The 14,721-nt window shown below is 41.1% G+C and overlaps 1 protein-coding gene across 4 annotated transcripts in view; it reads left to right on the top strand.

Annotated features, from left to right (window-relative positions):
* Positions 1-14,721, top strand: part of TACC2 (transforming acidic coiled-coil containing protein 2) — a 180,784-nt gene that overhangs the window by 79,369 nt on the left and 86,694 nt on the right. For all 4 annotated transcript variants that reach the window (XM_043518272.1, XM_043518275.1, XM_043518274.1 and 1 more), the window contains exon 7: positions 393-539. In XM_043518272.1, coding sequence (XP_043374207.1) covers positions 393-539 — 147 coding nt within the window. The remainder of the gene's footprint in view (positions 1-392; positions 540-14,721) is intronic.

The following is a 14,721-nucleotide window of genomic DNA, read 5'->3' as shown; positions in this document are numbered from 1 at the left end:
TTTTTATAGTGAGAATTCATTTAGTTCTTCAGCATATTGAACGTTTCAAGAAAGAAAACTTTACTATTGTTTTTTAGGATTGTAAATGACAAACTGCTAAGCTCTCAACCTCTTGGGGGTGTTGTGGAGCTTAATTATGGTTTGCAAAGTGATTTGAGATCATTGCATAAAGACACTATACAGCGAACTGCCAAATAGATAGATAGTAGCTATTAGCTGTTTGTTTATTCTGGGCTCTATATGTGGGAAAAGAAAACATGGCAGACTCGTAACAAATCAGTCTGACAGTAAGCTAGTGTCTCAAGGGTAATTTGCAAATGTTGTTGAAAACTTCTTGGCATTGATTACATTTTGCAGAGGTTGTTATTTATAATAATTGAACTGTTTTGCAGCACTTCCCAGCCTGGTAGCTGCAAAGAAGTTGAGAACCCTGTTACATCTGTTCCTGAGGATGCATCCTTGGCTCCTACACCAGCTAATGATGTAGAATCGCTTGTTCAAGACAGGTACAGTGAGGGATTGACAAAGGAAATAAAGAGGTATTGTGTAATGATGTGTTTTATCCAACTTCTGTCTTGGGTGTTCCCTGCTTCAGAATATATGCAATAATTTTGACATGTTTGTCCAGATATGTGTGTCCGGTTGGTAGCTTTGGAAAGAGGTACACAACTATCTTGTTTTGTTCCGATATGCATTATTCAAAAAGGCCAGGAGAGGGAGCTTGGATTGCATCAGTGGTGGTTGTTCTGATGTTCCACATCCTTTTAGATCTAATGTTAGTGAATTGAGTTACTAAGCCAGATTTTGCATTTTGAAGTTGGATTCAAGAATTGCTTTTCTGATGAACTGTGTATGTTCAGGTCCAGGACAGGATAGTGGTTGTGCTCGGCATCATCTGGCATGAACTAGTAAGATATAAGATATACTTGTCAGGGTCTGGGGTGCAATTCAGTTCAGTGAGAGGTTATGTCACCGCTTGTCCTGTAACCCTGAATGCCTTAAAATGCTCTGCTGCTGGTCCTCCCTGTCTGGATGCTTCCAGCCAGGATATAAGCATGCACTGAGTTACTTTGTGTTGAGCAACCCTGGTTCAGCAACTCAGACTCCAACTCAGCCTGCTTGTTACATCACAGTCACACTCCAGTCTACACCAGCCTTGATTACTACTATCCAAGTGACCCCCACCCCAGTGCTGATTTTCCCCAAAACCATCTACCCTGAATTGTTGAGCCCTCTCCTGGAACAGTCAGAGGAGTAATAAGATCCATTGCTCCTTTAAAGAGTGAAAAAAACGGCAACTTGTTGCTTTACCCGGAGTTACTTTAAATCAACCCAGAACTGTGTCTGATTTGTGATTTAAAAAAAAAAAGTTTATTTATGCAAAAAGAGAGCAGTTTTAAGTGAGATCAAGTATAAGGGATGAAGTCAGCAATGGTTACAAACAAACAAAAGTGAAAAATGCTTTCTAGTGACTGAGACTTAACAAGACTATAGTCTTGTATCAAGGTGAAATTCTGACCTCACGTCCTCCCAGCAAGATGGCTGATCACCTGTTGATCAGGATCACCCACAGAGTCCAAAGTGCTTGGGTCCTTTGTCGTCTTAGGGAAGGATCACTTGGGGTTCTTTGTCCCTGTCTTTTATAGTCCAGTGAACTTTTGAAATGAAGCCTTCTCAAAGTTCAGTGGTCCTGCTGTGAGGGAAGATACTATCGAGTCTGATGGAGAAGGTTGATGATGGCTTCTTCCCCGCTGGTGCTTTCTACAGTGCAAATTGATCTTTCTCTGCAGTCTCCGATAGGCCAGTGAGTGACCACGTTATTGTGCCTGCCAATTGTCTGTGATTGCACCTGGATTGAGGCACCTTTTGTCTGGAAAAAACCTGCTTACCCACTCCCCAGATGTTTCTGGCTGAAACACATTTTAGCAACATCATACAGAGCGAATTCATAACTTCATATATAACATTAGCGTATGCATTTTACAATGCTCTTAATAACCAGTGTGGTGTTAGCTTTTATGTGATACTTGTACAAAATATGTCTTGAGAGGTATTATTGTGGTAGAGTGTAAATACAGGGGTGCCTACGGTCACAATACTACAGCTATTGTCAACGAAGGAGGAATTTAGCTCTACACATAGTAGAAACCCCTGATATTGGTTTCATGGAAGAAATGTCAGTGTATCCCCATTTCCAGGTGAAAATAGTCATCCTTAAATGTTCCCAAGCTGACCAAAGAGATTTACATGAACTATGCACTAGTATTTGACAGATGTTCTGTGGCATTTTTGTCTCGGACCATCTGTAAGCTGAATCTTCCCACCCCAGATTTAGTCAATATGAGACATGCCCTTGGATATCCTTGTTAGGTGCACTAAATAACACCAATCAAGAGGTGTGCAACAGCAGTGTAGGAGTGAAGGCACGCTCATATTAGGACATCTGGTTAATGGAAAAACCACAACACAACTGAGAATATTAAGTGGACACACCCTGGAGAATGTCTTCCTCCACCCACATGTTTAGATTGTCTGTTTATGATGAGTGCCATATGAATTATGAGAAACCACATACATCAGTATGCAGAAATGTCAAAAGATGCAGCTCTCAGCAGGAAAATTCTCTGAATCACAGATGAAAATGACTGCGCATTATCACTGCAATATTCACACCAAAATTTAATGATTTCATCATCACTTTCCGTTGAAGATTTGGAGTTTTCACCCAAAAGCTGAAAACGGAAAAATGTTCAGCCCCAAACTGCCAAATCCCAAGATGTTTCAGTTATCAGCCAGATTTCAGCTTTAGTTTCCCATGAAAAATATTTTTTTGTTTTTGAAGGAAGCAAACACTTCCCCCACAAGTTTTGTTTTTGTCAGAAGCCAATTTTTTGTAGAGGAAAAAAAAAAGTTGTTCCCGTCCTTCATAGTTCTTCCCCTTCCCTCAGTCATGACAGTGAGTCAGACCAATCAAAATACCATATTGGTCTGCTCCCCGCATCCTGCTTCATAGTTTACTTCTTCATTTAGAGTAGGGCTTCTTCAGAATTCTACTCCTTTACACTCCTGAAAGGACCCAGTTGGGGAAGGCTCCCTGAGGAGAAAACCACTGCTACTCTCCACAGTGCTCTTGGCTCGATCTGGTGGAATTTTAGACCTAGAGATGTGCAAGATGCTTGGAAAGAAACCTTGAACTCAGACGTGGTTCACTTTAAAGACTCACTGTCATAGAGGCTGGGAACTAGGAGCACTGGGGGTGCTGCCACACTCCCTGATTTGAAGTGGTCACCATCATATAAACTAAGGGTTTACAGTTTGGTTCAATGGCTCTCAGCACCCCCACTATACAAATTGTTCCAGCACCTCTGTCACAGTTGTTGACATACAGTAGCATGATTTAAAAGAAATTCCAGCTAAATTGCATGCTCATTGCAACACTAATTGTACTTAGCACTCTCTATCCCAGTTGGAGAGGAAGGCAAAGGAGCAGGTGGGGAGCCAATGACAGCATAAATCTTCAGGATTCCCCCATATGCCCACATGATTAGGAAGTCATATCCTTGTTCCTTTGGTAAAACTACATTCTAGGATTCTGCACAGTGAATTGGTAAGTTCCCATCCTGAGATGTTCCCTGTAGGAGGGGATGATCAGGCCCATGGTGTTTTACCACCCTGTAGATTTACTTAATTCCTCCCTAAAATATCCCTTTGCATTAAATCCTTTAACATGTGCAGCTATCATTTTATCAGTCATAATTAATTACTAGCTCATCTAAAAGACACCAGCTAGAGCTGGAGTCCCAGAAGTCATCATTTGCATGCCTTTTTATTAGCTTTACAGTGGGTTCCAGACATAGGATGTTTCAAAGACTATATTGGTATGCTAATTCTTTCATAATTTTTAATACTATTGATCTCGCATTCAATTTAGATTCAGCAGAGCCCTTACCAACTGAACTTGGCAAACAGTGATCAATTGATGCATTTTTAGAAATGTATTTTAATCAGTCAGACTTTCTTTTCTTGTGAGTTGCAATAGCCATTCTCATTGTATCCTTTTTATGTACTTAAATATTTTTTCTTTGAATTGACCAGGGGAAAATATGTTGAACATGTTAATCCTATTAAATTAAAAATCCTGATATACTCTATTTTTAATGAATTAAATGAGTACCAATACAAATGATCCGACTATGCATATTGCATTAATCTAGAGGAATGATATGCAGGATAATTAAAAATACTTTGTCACATATCTTTAAGTTAACTGGTAATTTTGACAATTCATATGACCATCCTATATCATTGGGTGTTTGCATTAGTCATGCCTAGACACCCCAAACAGAATTAGGGCCCCATTGTGCTGTACAACCACACATGAAGAGTTCACAATCTAAGGGTACGTCTTCACTACCGCCAGATCAGAGGGTAGTGATTGATCTATCAGGGATTGATTTATCACGTCTCATTTAGATGCGATAAATCAATCCCCGAATCGATGCCTGTACTCCACCTCGGCAGGAGGAGTAAGCGGAGTCAACGGGGGAGCCACCACGGTTGACTCACCGCCGTGAAGATGGCCAGGTAAGTCGAACTAAGATACTTCGACTTCAGCTACGCGAATGGCATAGCTGAAGTTATGTATCTTAGTTCAACCCCCTGCCCCAGTGGAGCCCAGGCCTAAGATTCCAACCCTGCAATTTTACCATGCTGGTGGACCCTTTCCAATTCTGTAGTTTGGATCTAAATTGGAAATGGTTATATCCCCAACTGCTTTAGAGCAACCAACCTTTGGTTAATAACCAAATCAACTGGCCCATTGTTCCAGAGACACTTTACTGTCTTTTCATTGCAGCATAATCAGATCAAATTCACCACTGGCATAACAGGTGATGCTCCACTGACTTCATTTGGGGTTGCTCCTGCTTATACAGGGTCCCATAATTTTCACACAACAAGGAATTCAAACAAAATATTCTGCTTTACAAAATGTGGCAGAGTTTATAATGTTTACATCATTATTCCCAGAGTACTAATACAGATAGATGTCAGCTACATATCAGTGTTAGTATTCTGATGTCATTTCAAGCCTCAAGTTACTTGTGCTTCTGTGATGCCAATCAAAGATCTGAATTTGTAACTTCATGTTTCATCTAGTTGCATTTGTTATCCTTATTAACTGTAATCTGCAACCTATTTGATCTTTTGTACAGTGTTTCTGCAAAGATGTGGGAGTTCTTTCATTATGGTTTAAACTGTTCAATCCTACTGGCTGGTCCACACCACCCACTGTGGGGAGCATAATCTAAAATAGTACTTTTTTCCCCGAGTGGTTAGCCAATATTTGGGGCCTTACAGGGTTGTTTCTGTTATAAGATGAAAGATGATCCAAGTCAGGTATTTCTTTGTTGCAATCCTGTTTACTTACAAAGTCCTGTTTCCCTGAACACAGTAGGAACAAACAGGAGGCAATTTCCTTATTCAGAAATCCAAGTTCACCTTTCTAGTGATTACTGTGCCCCAAAAACGTTGTCTTTCATCTTTCTCTCAGGACCACATCCTCCACTGCTTCTCTTGTTTTCTGATGACTTTCTGCCTTTCTCACACACAGACACAAACACAACTGCAATCAATCAATCAATCCCTTAGTTCCTGTATTTGCAGTCATCCCAGAGAATCAGTCCCTTTGGCCCACATGGTTTAATTTTTGATCAGCCTTGCAATGTGGCTCATTGCCTTGGGCAGAGGCTCACTCTTGTTTCAGCTGTCACTACACAAAGGAACATTCATTTCTTTTTATTTAGCCTGAAAGAAAGGTGGTTAATACACCCATTAACTTTAACCTGGTCTGTGTTTGAGCTATAAATCACAGATCAAAGACATGCTTGATGGCTTTCATTAGACACTTCTTATATGACACCAAGTCTTTTGGACATAGGTGCCACAATTTTGATGACACCTGATTAATGTCTTACCAGTGCTAGAAAACCAGATGGAACAAAAACTAACTGTTAGCATTTTTAAGGTAAGCTTTTCTATATCTGGAATGTTAGAAAAGTGAATTTTCCTCTGCCAAGCTGTCTGGAGTGGCTCAAGAGGGTGAGTACCAACCTTCAGGCAGACTGTTAAGAAGCAGGACACAAACCCCAAGCTGGTTGTGAATATTACACTTAAATTTCACCAACCAAGTATCAAGAATGAACCCCTCAAGCACTGCAACAGGCTTAACATGGAGTCACAGACATTGCCCTTGGGTACTCCGTTCTATCTTGCTACCTAGACACACTTGCCTTTGAGATAGATGAGCCCTTATACCAAAAATCACAACAACATTCAGGTTACTACCAGTTCCAAAAGACCAGTCACCACTGGTCAGTTGCACTTTAGATCTTACACCAAAGATAATGCTTCTAACCAGTCCAATAATAAAGATATTATTTATTAATTAAAAGGAGGAAGGGAGAGTTATTTACAAGATTAAAGCAGGCAAACCTATGCACACCAATGACTTAGTTTTAGGTTCCAAAAGGTAATAGAAGCTGCTGTAATGGCAAGCTTTATATGTTCTCTAGAGCTAACCCAAGCTAAGCAGCTGGGGATCCCTTGCTTTTGCTTAGAAAGTCCAAGCAGCATAGTGATACAACTTCTTCTGGTCCAGGATTTTTATTCCCTTCCACCAATGTTTATTCCTTCCACCAAAGCTGATGATGCATCCCCGTGTAGGTCTCGTCTCCACAGGTGTGGAGGGAGCAGTCAACAGAATCTTTTGTCCTCTGACATTCCACATGGTTTGCCTGGTGTCTATGGGCCTTCCTTTTTTGGGCAGGAGAGAACACCTTCTCCGGTAAACTAGTATTTCACACTTGGTAATGCTTCTCTCCTGACTGGTTTCAGAGCAAACACTTAATTATTGCCTTATAACATGAGCTACAGTGAGATTAATATATGTAACAACATACATGCATTTCATAAATTATAAACACTAAACACATTTTCATAAACCGAATACCTGTTTTAACAACTAACACACAGGTGAGCCAGACTGGTTTCCTGCTATGCATTTGTCAGTGTTCAGCTGAGGCACAGGGGCCTTGGCATGAATTGGAACCAGGTCTGCCAGTGTCACACCCTAATCTTGCTTTAATCCACATTGCAGACTCTAAAGTGAGAACAGATGGACTTTGCTTACTTTTCGTTAACCTTTTTGCTTGACTAATTCCCAGGCTGTCTCCTTTCTGTGGTGGTTTGCCACAGCTGTCTAGGACTCAGCATTATATTAGAAACACTTTCTCTAAACTTTCTCTTTGTGCTCCCCATCTATTCATAGGACATAAAACAAATCTTCGCCTCTCTAATTTTCTTAAATGAATGTAGAATGCACATATGGAAATTACCATTTGTTTGGAATATCTCCTTTATAGGCATGGCTGGTAATTAGGAATTAGCGGAGCTAAATCCTACTAATAATGTCCCTATGTAAAAAAAAACTGGTCCAAATATTCTGCACTGCTGTAAATCCTTCCTACTCAAGGAATTAGTTCCGATTTACACTGGTGTAACAACAGAATTTTGGACCTCTGGGTACAGTAGGATCAAACTGGGGCTGATGCTGTTCTAGCGGGACTGGAGAGGAGCACTGTTAGTAGGTGGCATCTGGCCCAGGTTAACGTAGTTCTACTGAAGCCTTCCTTCACATGGTAACAGCAAGCAAGCACAGAAGGGACTATGAGGGGCCAGTTTTTCTCCCTCAAAAGCTGAGTATGGGACCTTCCTGGTGTTATCTGCAGAAATGCAGGAAAGTAATTGGGAGGGTTCAAGCTTGGCTCCACTACCCATCACTGCTGCTCTCCCTTTGTTTAGCACAGAAGGAGGAAACAGGCCATGGGGCACATGGGTCTAGGTTTGGGGCACCTACACGGAGCAAGCTGTGGAGGTGGTTCTTTGTAGATGGCTGAAGGAAGCTGGATGAGGAGAGTCTGTAAGAGCAGAGGGAAGGTGAGTTTGTTGAGAGGCTTTCTGCACAGGCAGGGGGTCAAGGAAGCTGATGAAGGGGAGCAGAGGGAAGGGTAACAGTATCCTGACCACTTCTTTGGGGCCGTAGTTGTCACGGATTGTTGACATAGCTCCTAAAATGCTATATTTCCCGAGATGTAAATACTAAGTGCTGACCATTTCTCAGAGGTATGGCTAGCCTTCCCTGTCACTGGTTTGCCCTGTAACTCTGTTTAAACGGTGCATGATTTGGATTTTATCTACTCTAGTCCTGTTAAACCCTCACTAGTGGTGTTGACACAATTCCTTTCCCAGTATGCCATCCAATTGTTAGAATTCAGCACTCATGCCATACAAATGCACTTCGCATTCTTGGATTCAGTATAAAAACAGTCTGTCCTCTGTTTATTGGCACATTTTCTTAAGACAAACAGCAGCATTTCAAAGTCTCAACATTAGGAATAAACGTTTATCATTGGAATGTTCCCCATTCTCAGCCTTGTCTAGAGTTGCTTCTTGAAGACAAAATATTCAAATTGGGTGCCTGAAGCTAGGCACCTAAATCAATGCGCATAGGCACTTTAATCAGTGTCCCAAGTGCTGGGCACCCAGTCACTTCAATCAGGTTTGTGGGTCCAACCATTGCTGAATCAGGTCACACATATAGGTGCCTAAATATGGATTTAAGTGCTTAACAATAGACACACAGATTTGAAAATTTTGGTTTTTGTCACTAATTTAGGGCCAAAATGAATCTTTGCTTAAAGACAGATTGCTTAACAAGCATAGATTTTGGACAGATTTTGATGTACTACATGCACATACAATCAGTTGAAAGCACAACTTGCACTTGTCAGAAGGGATGCTAGGCTTTTAAAAAATTTGTCTTCCCACATATTGTACTCACTGGCTTATGTGAACCTCTATTAATTTGGCTCCTGAAGGTTTAATCAAATTAATCAAATTGAAAAATAATAGAATGTCTACCCTTCATTTTGATCAGTTTTCTTTGCTTTAGCCAGGGGTTATTGGTAACTTCGTCATAGGCAGGTTGATAACGTAAATGTTCTGCCCCAATGTTGGTATCCCAACATTTTTCCTTTGTGACAACACAGTTAAGTTCCCGGGAATGGAAGATGGGGTGAAACAGCAAGGAAAGCTTCCTTTTGGAAGTTAGAAAGTATATGGATAAAGTGGGAACTGTCAAAAGCCAAACAGAGATGGCTGCAAAGGATATCCCTCAAAGGATATTAAAACCAATAGTAAAAGGTTCAATCGCTCTATAAATAAAAAGAAAACAAGGAAAGAAGTGGGGCCGCTAAACAATGAGATTGGGGTGGAGATTAAAGATAATCTAGGCATGGCCCAACACCTAAACAAATACTTTGCCTCATTTTGTAATAAAGGTAATGAAAAGCTAATGGGGTAGTGGCAAGGTCGCTAATGGGAATGAGGATATGGAAATAGAAATGACCACATCTGAGGTGGAAGTCAAACTAAAACTCAAACAGCTTAATGGGACTAAACTGGGGGACCCGGATCATCCAAGAATATTAAAAGAACTGGCACATGAAATTGCAAGCCCAATAGCAAGGATTTTAATGAATCTGTAAACTCGGGGGCTGTACCCTATGACGGGAGAATTGCTAATATAGTTCCTATTTTTAAGAAAAAGAAAAAATGTGTTCCAGGAAACTACGAGCCTGTTAGTTTTGTCTTCAATTGTATGGAAGGTCTTAGAGCAAACTTTAAAAAATAAAGTAGTTACGGACATAGAGGTTAATGGTAATTGGGATAAAATACAACATGGTTTTGCAAAAGGTGGACCATGCCAGACCAACCTGATCCCCTTCTTGGAGAAGATAATTGATTTTTTACACAAAGGAAATGCAGTAGATCTAATTTACGTGGATTTCAGTAAGGCATTTGATACAGTTCCACATGGGAAATTATTAATTAAATTGGAGAAGATGTGGATTAGTGAGAGAACTGAAAGGTGGATAAGAAATTGGCTAACGGGGAGATTGCAATAGGTCAGGCTGGAGGGAGGTTACTAGTGGAGTTCCTCAGGGATCAGTCCTGGGGCCAACTTATTCAACATTTTTATTAATGATGTTAGCACAAAAAGTGGGAGTGTGCTAATAAAATTTGTGGATGACACAAAGTTGGAAGGAATTGCCAATACGGATAAGGACCAGGATATCATACAAGAAGATCAGGAGGACCTTGAAAACTGGAGTACTAGAAATAGGATGAAATTTAATAGTGTGAAGTGCAGGGTCATGTACTTAGGGACTAACAACAAGAATTTTTGCTATTAGCTGGGAACTTATCAGTTGGAAGCGACAGAGAAAGACCTGAGTGTATTGCTTGATCACAGGATGACTATGAGCTGCCAATGTGATGTGGTTGAGAAAAAGCTAATACAGTCCTAGGATGCATCAGGCAAGTTATTTAGAGATAGGGAAGTGTTAGTACCATTACACAAGGCATTGGCGAGACCTCATCTGGAATATTGTGTGCAAGTCTGGTCTCTCATGAATAAGAAAGATGAATTCAAACTGGAACAGGTGCAGAGAAGGGCTACTAGGATTATCAGAATAATGCAAAACTTACCTTCTGAGAGGAGACTCAAAGACCTTGGCTTGTTTAGCCTAGCTAAAAGAATGCTCTCTATAAATACATCAGAGGGATAAATACCAGGAAGGGAGGGGGGTTATATAAGTTAAATGCCAATGTGGACACAATAACAAATGGATATAAATGGCCTTCAGCAAGTTTAGGCTTGAAATTAGATGAAGGTTTCTAACCATCAGAGGAGTGAAGTTCTGGAACAGCCTTCCAAGGGAGCAGTGGGGGGCAAAAAACCTAACTGGCTTCAAGACTGAGCTTGATTAGTTTATAGAGGGGATTGTTTGATGGGACTGCCTACAATGACATATAGCTGATTTGTGACTGCTACAGCTGGTGATGGGACACCAGATGGGGAGAGTTACTACAAAGAATTCTTTCCCAGATGCCTGTCCGGTGCATCTTGCCCACATGCTCAGGATCCAACTGATTGCCATATTTGGGGTGGGGAAGGAATTTTCCACAGAATCAGATTGACAGAGACCCTGGGGTTTTTTCGCCTTGCTCTGCAGCATGGGGCACAGTTACTTGCAGGTTTAAACTAGTGTATGTGGCGGATTCTCTGTAACCGAAGTCTTTAAATCATGATTTGAGGACCTCAGTAACTCAGCCAGAGGCTAGGGGTCTATTGCAGGAGTTGATGGGCGAGGTTCTGTGGCCTGCAATGTGCAGGAGGTCAGACTAGATGGTCATGATGGTCCCTTGTGACCTTAGAGTCTTTGAATGACTTTGAACTACGGTGCCACTATGTGCCTGGAAACCATCACTTCTGTGTGACCATGTTTTATAAAGGACATCATGAGGCATGTCTGTGTATCTGAGGTTACAGTCAAGTTCTTGCAAAATGAGTTGTGGTCTAAGTCTAGTCCCTGTATCATTAAAACCCAGTGTGACACCCTGGCATCCCTTTATTCACCACTGTCATATAATTAGGATATGTTTTGCACAAAGTATGCCTTGTGAGGTATCACTCTAAAAGTCTTGATCTGCTAGACATTAATATTGCATTGGATTGTATGCGCTCTCATAGTATGTGAAGTTTGGCTATGTTTGTGTTACTGAAACATGTTGTGAGGTAAAAAACACCCACAAGCAGTCTTTCAGGTACAACAGTAAAAAGAACTAACAATATTAATGGCTCATTGAGGAAATGCATCCAAGCACAAGGATTACCCCAGGAACTGTGTACAATAGAAACCTCTAAGAGATAGCACTACACAATGGGAACTGTTTGACCCAGGTCACAGCAAAAGAGCTTTCCAGCAACTGGGGAAAAGATATAAAAGGGGGAAATGACATCATGATGGTACCTCACTCTCTCTAAAAAACTTGGAAACTCCTGAGGAACATAGACTGAACTGGGGGAAGTGATAGTCCCAGGCTGAAGGGATTTCTAGCCGGTGTATGAAAACTTTGGAAACCCAAGCTGCAAAGCAAAGGCAGCATGTGCCTTAAGAATCTGCCAGCCTGTTTATCACTGAGGGTGAGAATTTGCTAATTCATATCCTACCTATCTAGTATGTTGTTAAGCTCAGTTTGCGGTTTTGTGTATTTACCAGGTAATGTGATCTGTTTGCTATCCCTTATAATCACTTAACATCTATCCTTCTGCAGTTAATAAACTTATTTTGTGTTTTAATCCAAACCAGTGTGCATTTGACTAAGGAGCCTGGGGAAAATCTCAGCTTGGTTACCACAAGTGTGCATGGTCCTCTTCACATTGAGGGAGAGGCGGACTGGGTATTAAACCCACATACTCGCCAGATTTGACCAGGGCAGGACGGTACTGCTCTGGGGTCCTAGCCTGGGAGGCTGGTGGTTAGAGAGCCTCCATGTAACTGCAGCTGGGTACTGTGTCCCCTACCTGTGTAAATGCTGGTGAAAGTGCAAGCTTGGAGGGCTTTGCAGCTTGTCTCAGCAACACAGTGTGAGAGGGAGCCCAGGCTGGTGGGTTAGAGGGGTCAGTGGAACCCCAATTCCAGGTGGCACCCCGGGGGCAACCCATCACACCCAGCACTAATTGTCATTTCTGTTGGCAGGACCTGCAGATGGGCTGAGGCCAGTGAGTAAATAGGCAGGAAGGCTTAGCTCCTCATTCTCTTATGGACGTGTTCCTGGTAAATCAGTGGGGAGGCTATATGGACAAACCTTGCATTGCTGCTGCTTGTAGTGTACCTATTTTGTGGACACAGACTTCCATTTCCTGGTGTATCAATCTTTCATGAGTATAGTGTTCACCTCCCAAAGAAGGAAAAAAGCTTATATATTTTTTTCTGATTTTAGTTACCACCACTGGATCTTGTCATGATTTCATCTATTAGATTAAAGGTCAGATAAATTCTCCTTGCATAAGTGCCTAAAAGATCACGATTAAATCACCTTTTAACCTTCTCTTTGATAACATACATCTTGTGCTTCTTAACTCACATTTCAGAGTAGCAGCCGTGTTAGTCTGTATTCGCAAAAAGAAAAGGAGTATTTGTAGCACCTTAGAGACTAACAAATTTATTTGAGCATAAGCTTTCGTGAGCTACAGCTCACTTCATCGGATGCATTCGGTGGAAAATACAGTGGGGAGATTTATAAACACATACAGAGAACATGAAACAATGGGTTTTATCATACACACTATAAGGAGAGTGATCACTTAAGATGAGCCATCACCAGCAGGAGGGGGGGCCTACCTTGCTTGTCACCATGAAAGGTTTTCCTCCTTCCCCCCCCTCCTGCTGGTGATGGCTCATCTTAAGTGATCATTCTCCCTACAGTGTGTATGATAAAACCCATTGTTTCATGTTCTCTGTGTGTGTATATAAATCTCCCCACTGTATTTTCCACCAAATGCATCCGATGAAGTGAGCTGTAGTTCACGAAAGCTTATGCTCAAATAAATTTGTTAGTCTCTAAGGTGCCACATGTACTCCTTTTCTTTTAACTCACATTGTAAAGCTTGTGTTCTGGACTTGACATCTGTTCTTCTAGCTATTCTCTAAACACTCTCCAGTTTTTCAGCTTCCTTTTTAAAGTATGGACTTCAGAACTGGCCACAGCATTCCAGTGGTGCACTCACCTCCCTACTTTTACTCTGTATTCCTGTTTTTACAGCTGTATCCAAATTGGTTAGAAAAAAATTATTTCTTTGAGCTAAGGGAAAAATCTCGTACTGTCTATAAGTAGGAACAGTGTTGGGGAAGGGGAACTGTCTTCATGGTGGGTCTCATAGCCATGCTGTTGGTGCAGACAGAGAGGTTTGGGGCAGGTTGTGTTCTGCAATGCACCTTACTGCTGCTCCAGAAAGAAGCAGAGTGCAACCCCACTAAAGTTTTGTGCCAAGCATATCATATGTGCAGATAGCATATATGCAGAGTCATGGCATTTGTCAAAGTTTGCAGCTCCTGAGCCTCTGTGATGGGTGTGTTAGCCAGCTCTCATGGGTGCTAATGGGGAATTGTGTCCTGCTGTTATGTATAAATATTCTGTTCTCTTGACCCTGCAATCACTTCCTGCCCTGGGTTGCATGGTGCAGTATTTGACCCTACACATTTTGTTAATTTTGTTGTGCTTTTGTAACATTTGAAAAACTTAAACATAGCAAGATACTATATGATGATGATGCACCTGAAACTTGATATAACCAGAAAACATGTCTTAAATGCCCATTTCACTAGTTTTCTGTTGTTCATTAGCAAGTACTGTTAGTGTTACTCTTAATAGAACACATACTTCTATTATCCCTTTTGCTTCACAGAGCATAACTGATAACCCTGTTGCTTTTTTTCCCAGTTGGATTTTTCTAAAAGTAAATATGATAAACTCTTGTCTGCCTTCCTCTCATCTATAAAAAATAAACACAGTAGGAAGTTCGTATGACACTGAAATAAGCGTTAACCAGTAACTCAGTATTAAAATAGCACATAATACTGACATTGAGTGACAGCCTCAGCATAATGGAATTTCCCCAAAACAGCAGCAGAATTCTAGCTTCCTGGCTGTTACTGCTTCCTGTGTTAGATAGACACTAGAGTCATGTTAATATTTTCACATTTATTGCTAAAGTAAATTATTTTCAGTGCCTTCTTGAAACTCCACATTTTATAT

This window comes from Dermochelys coriacea, chromosome 7, assembly GCF_009764565.3.
Source record: "Dermochelys coriacea isolate rDerCor1 chromosome 7, rDerCor1.pri.v4, whole genome shotgun sequence".
NCBI lineage: Eukaryota > Metazoa > Chordata > Testudines > Dermochelyidae > Dermochelys > Dermochelys coriacea.
The sequence above is the reverse complement of the archived record's forward strand: the minus strand, read 5'-3'. Positions and strand labels throughout refer to the sequence as shown.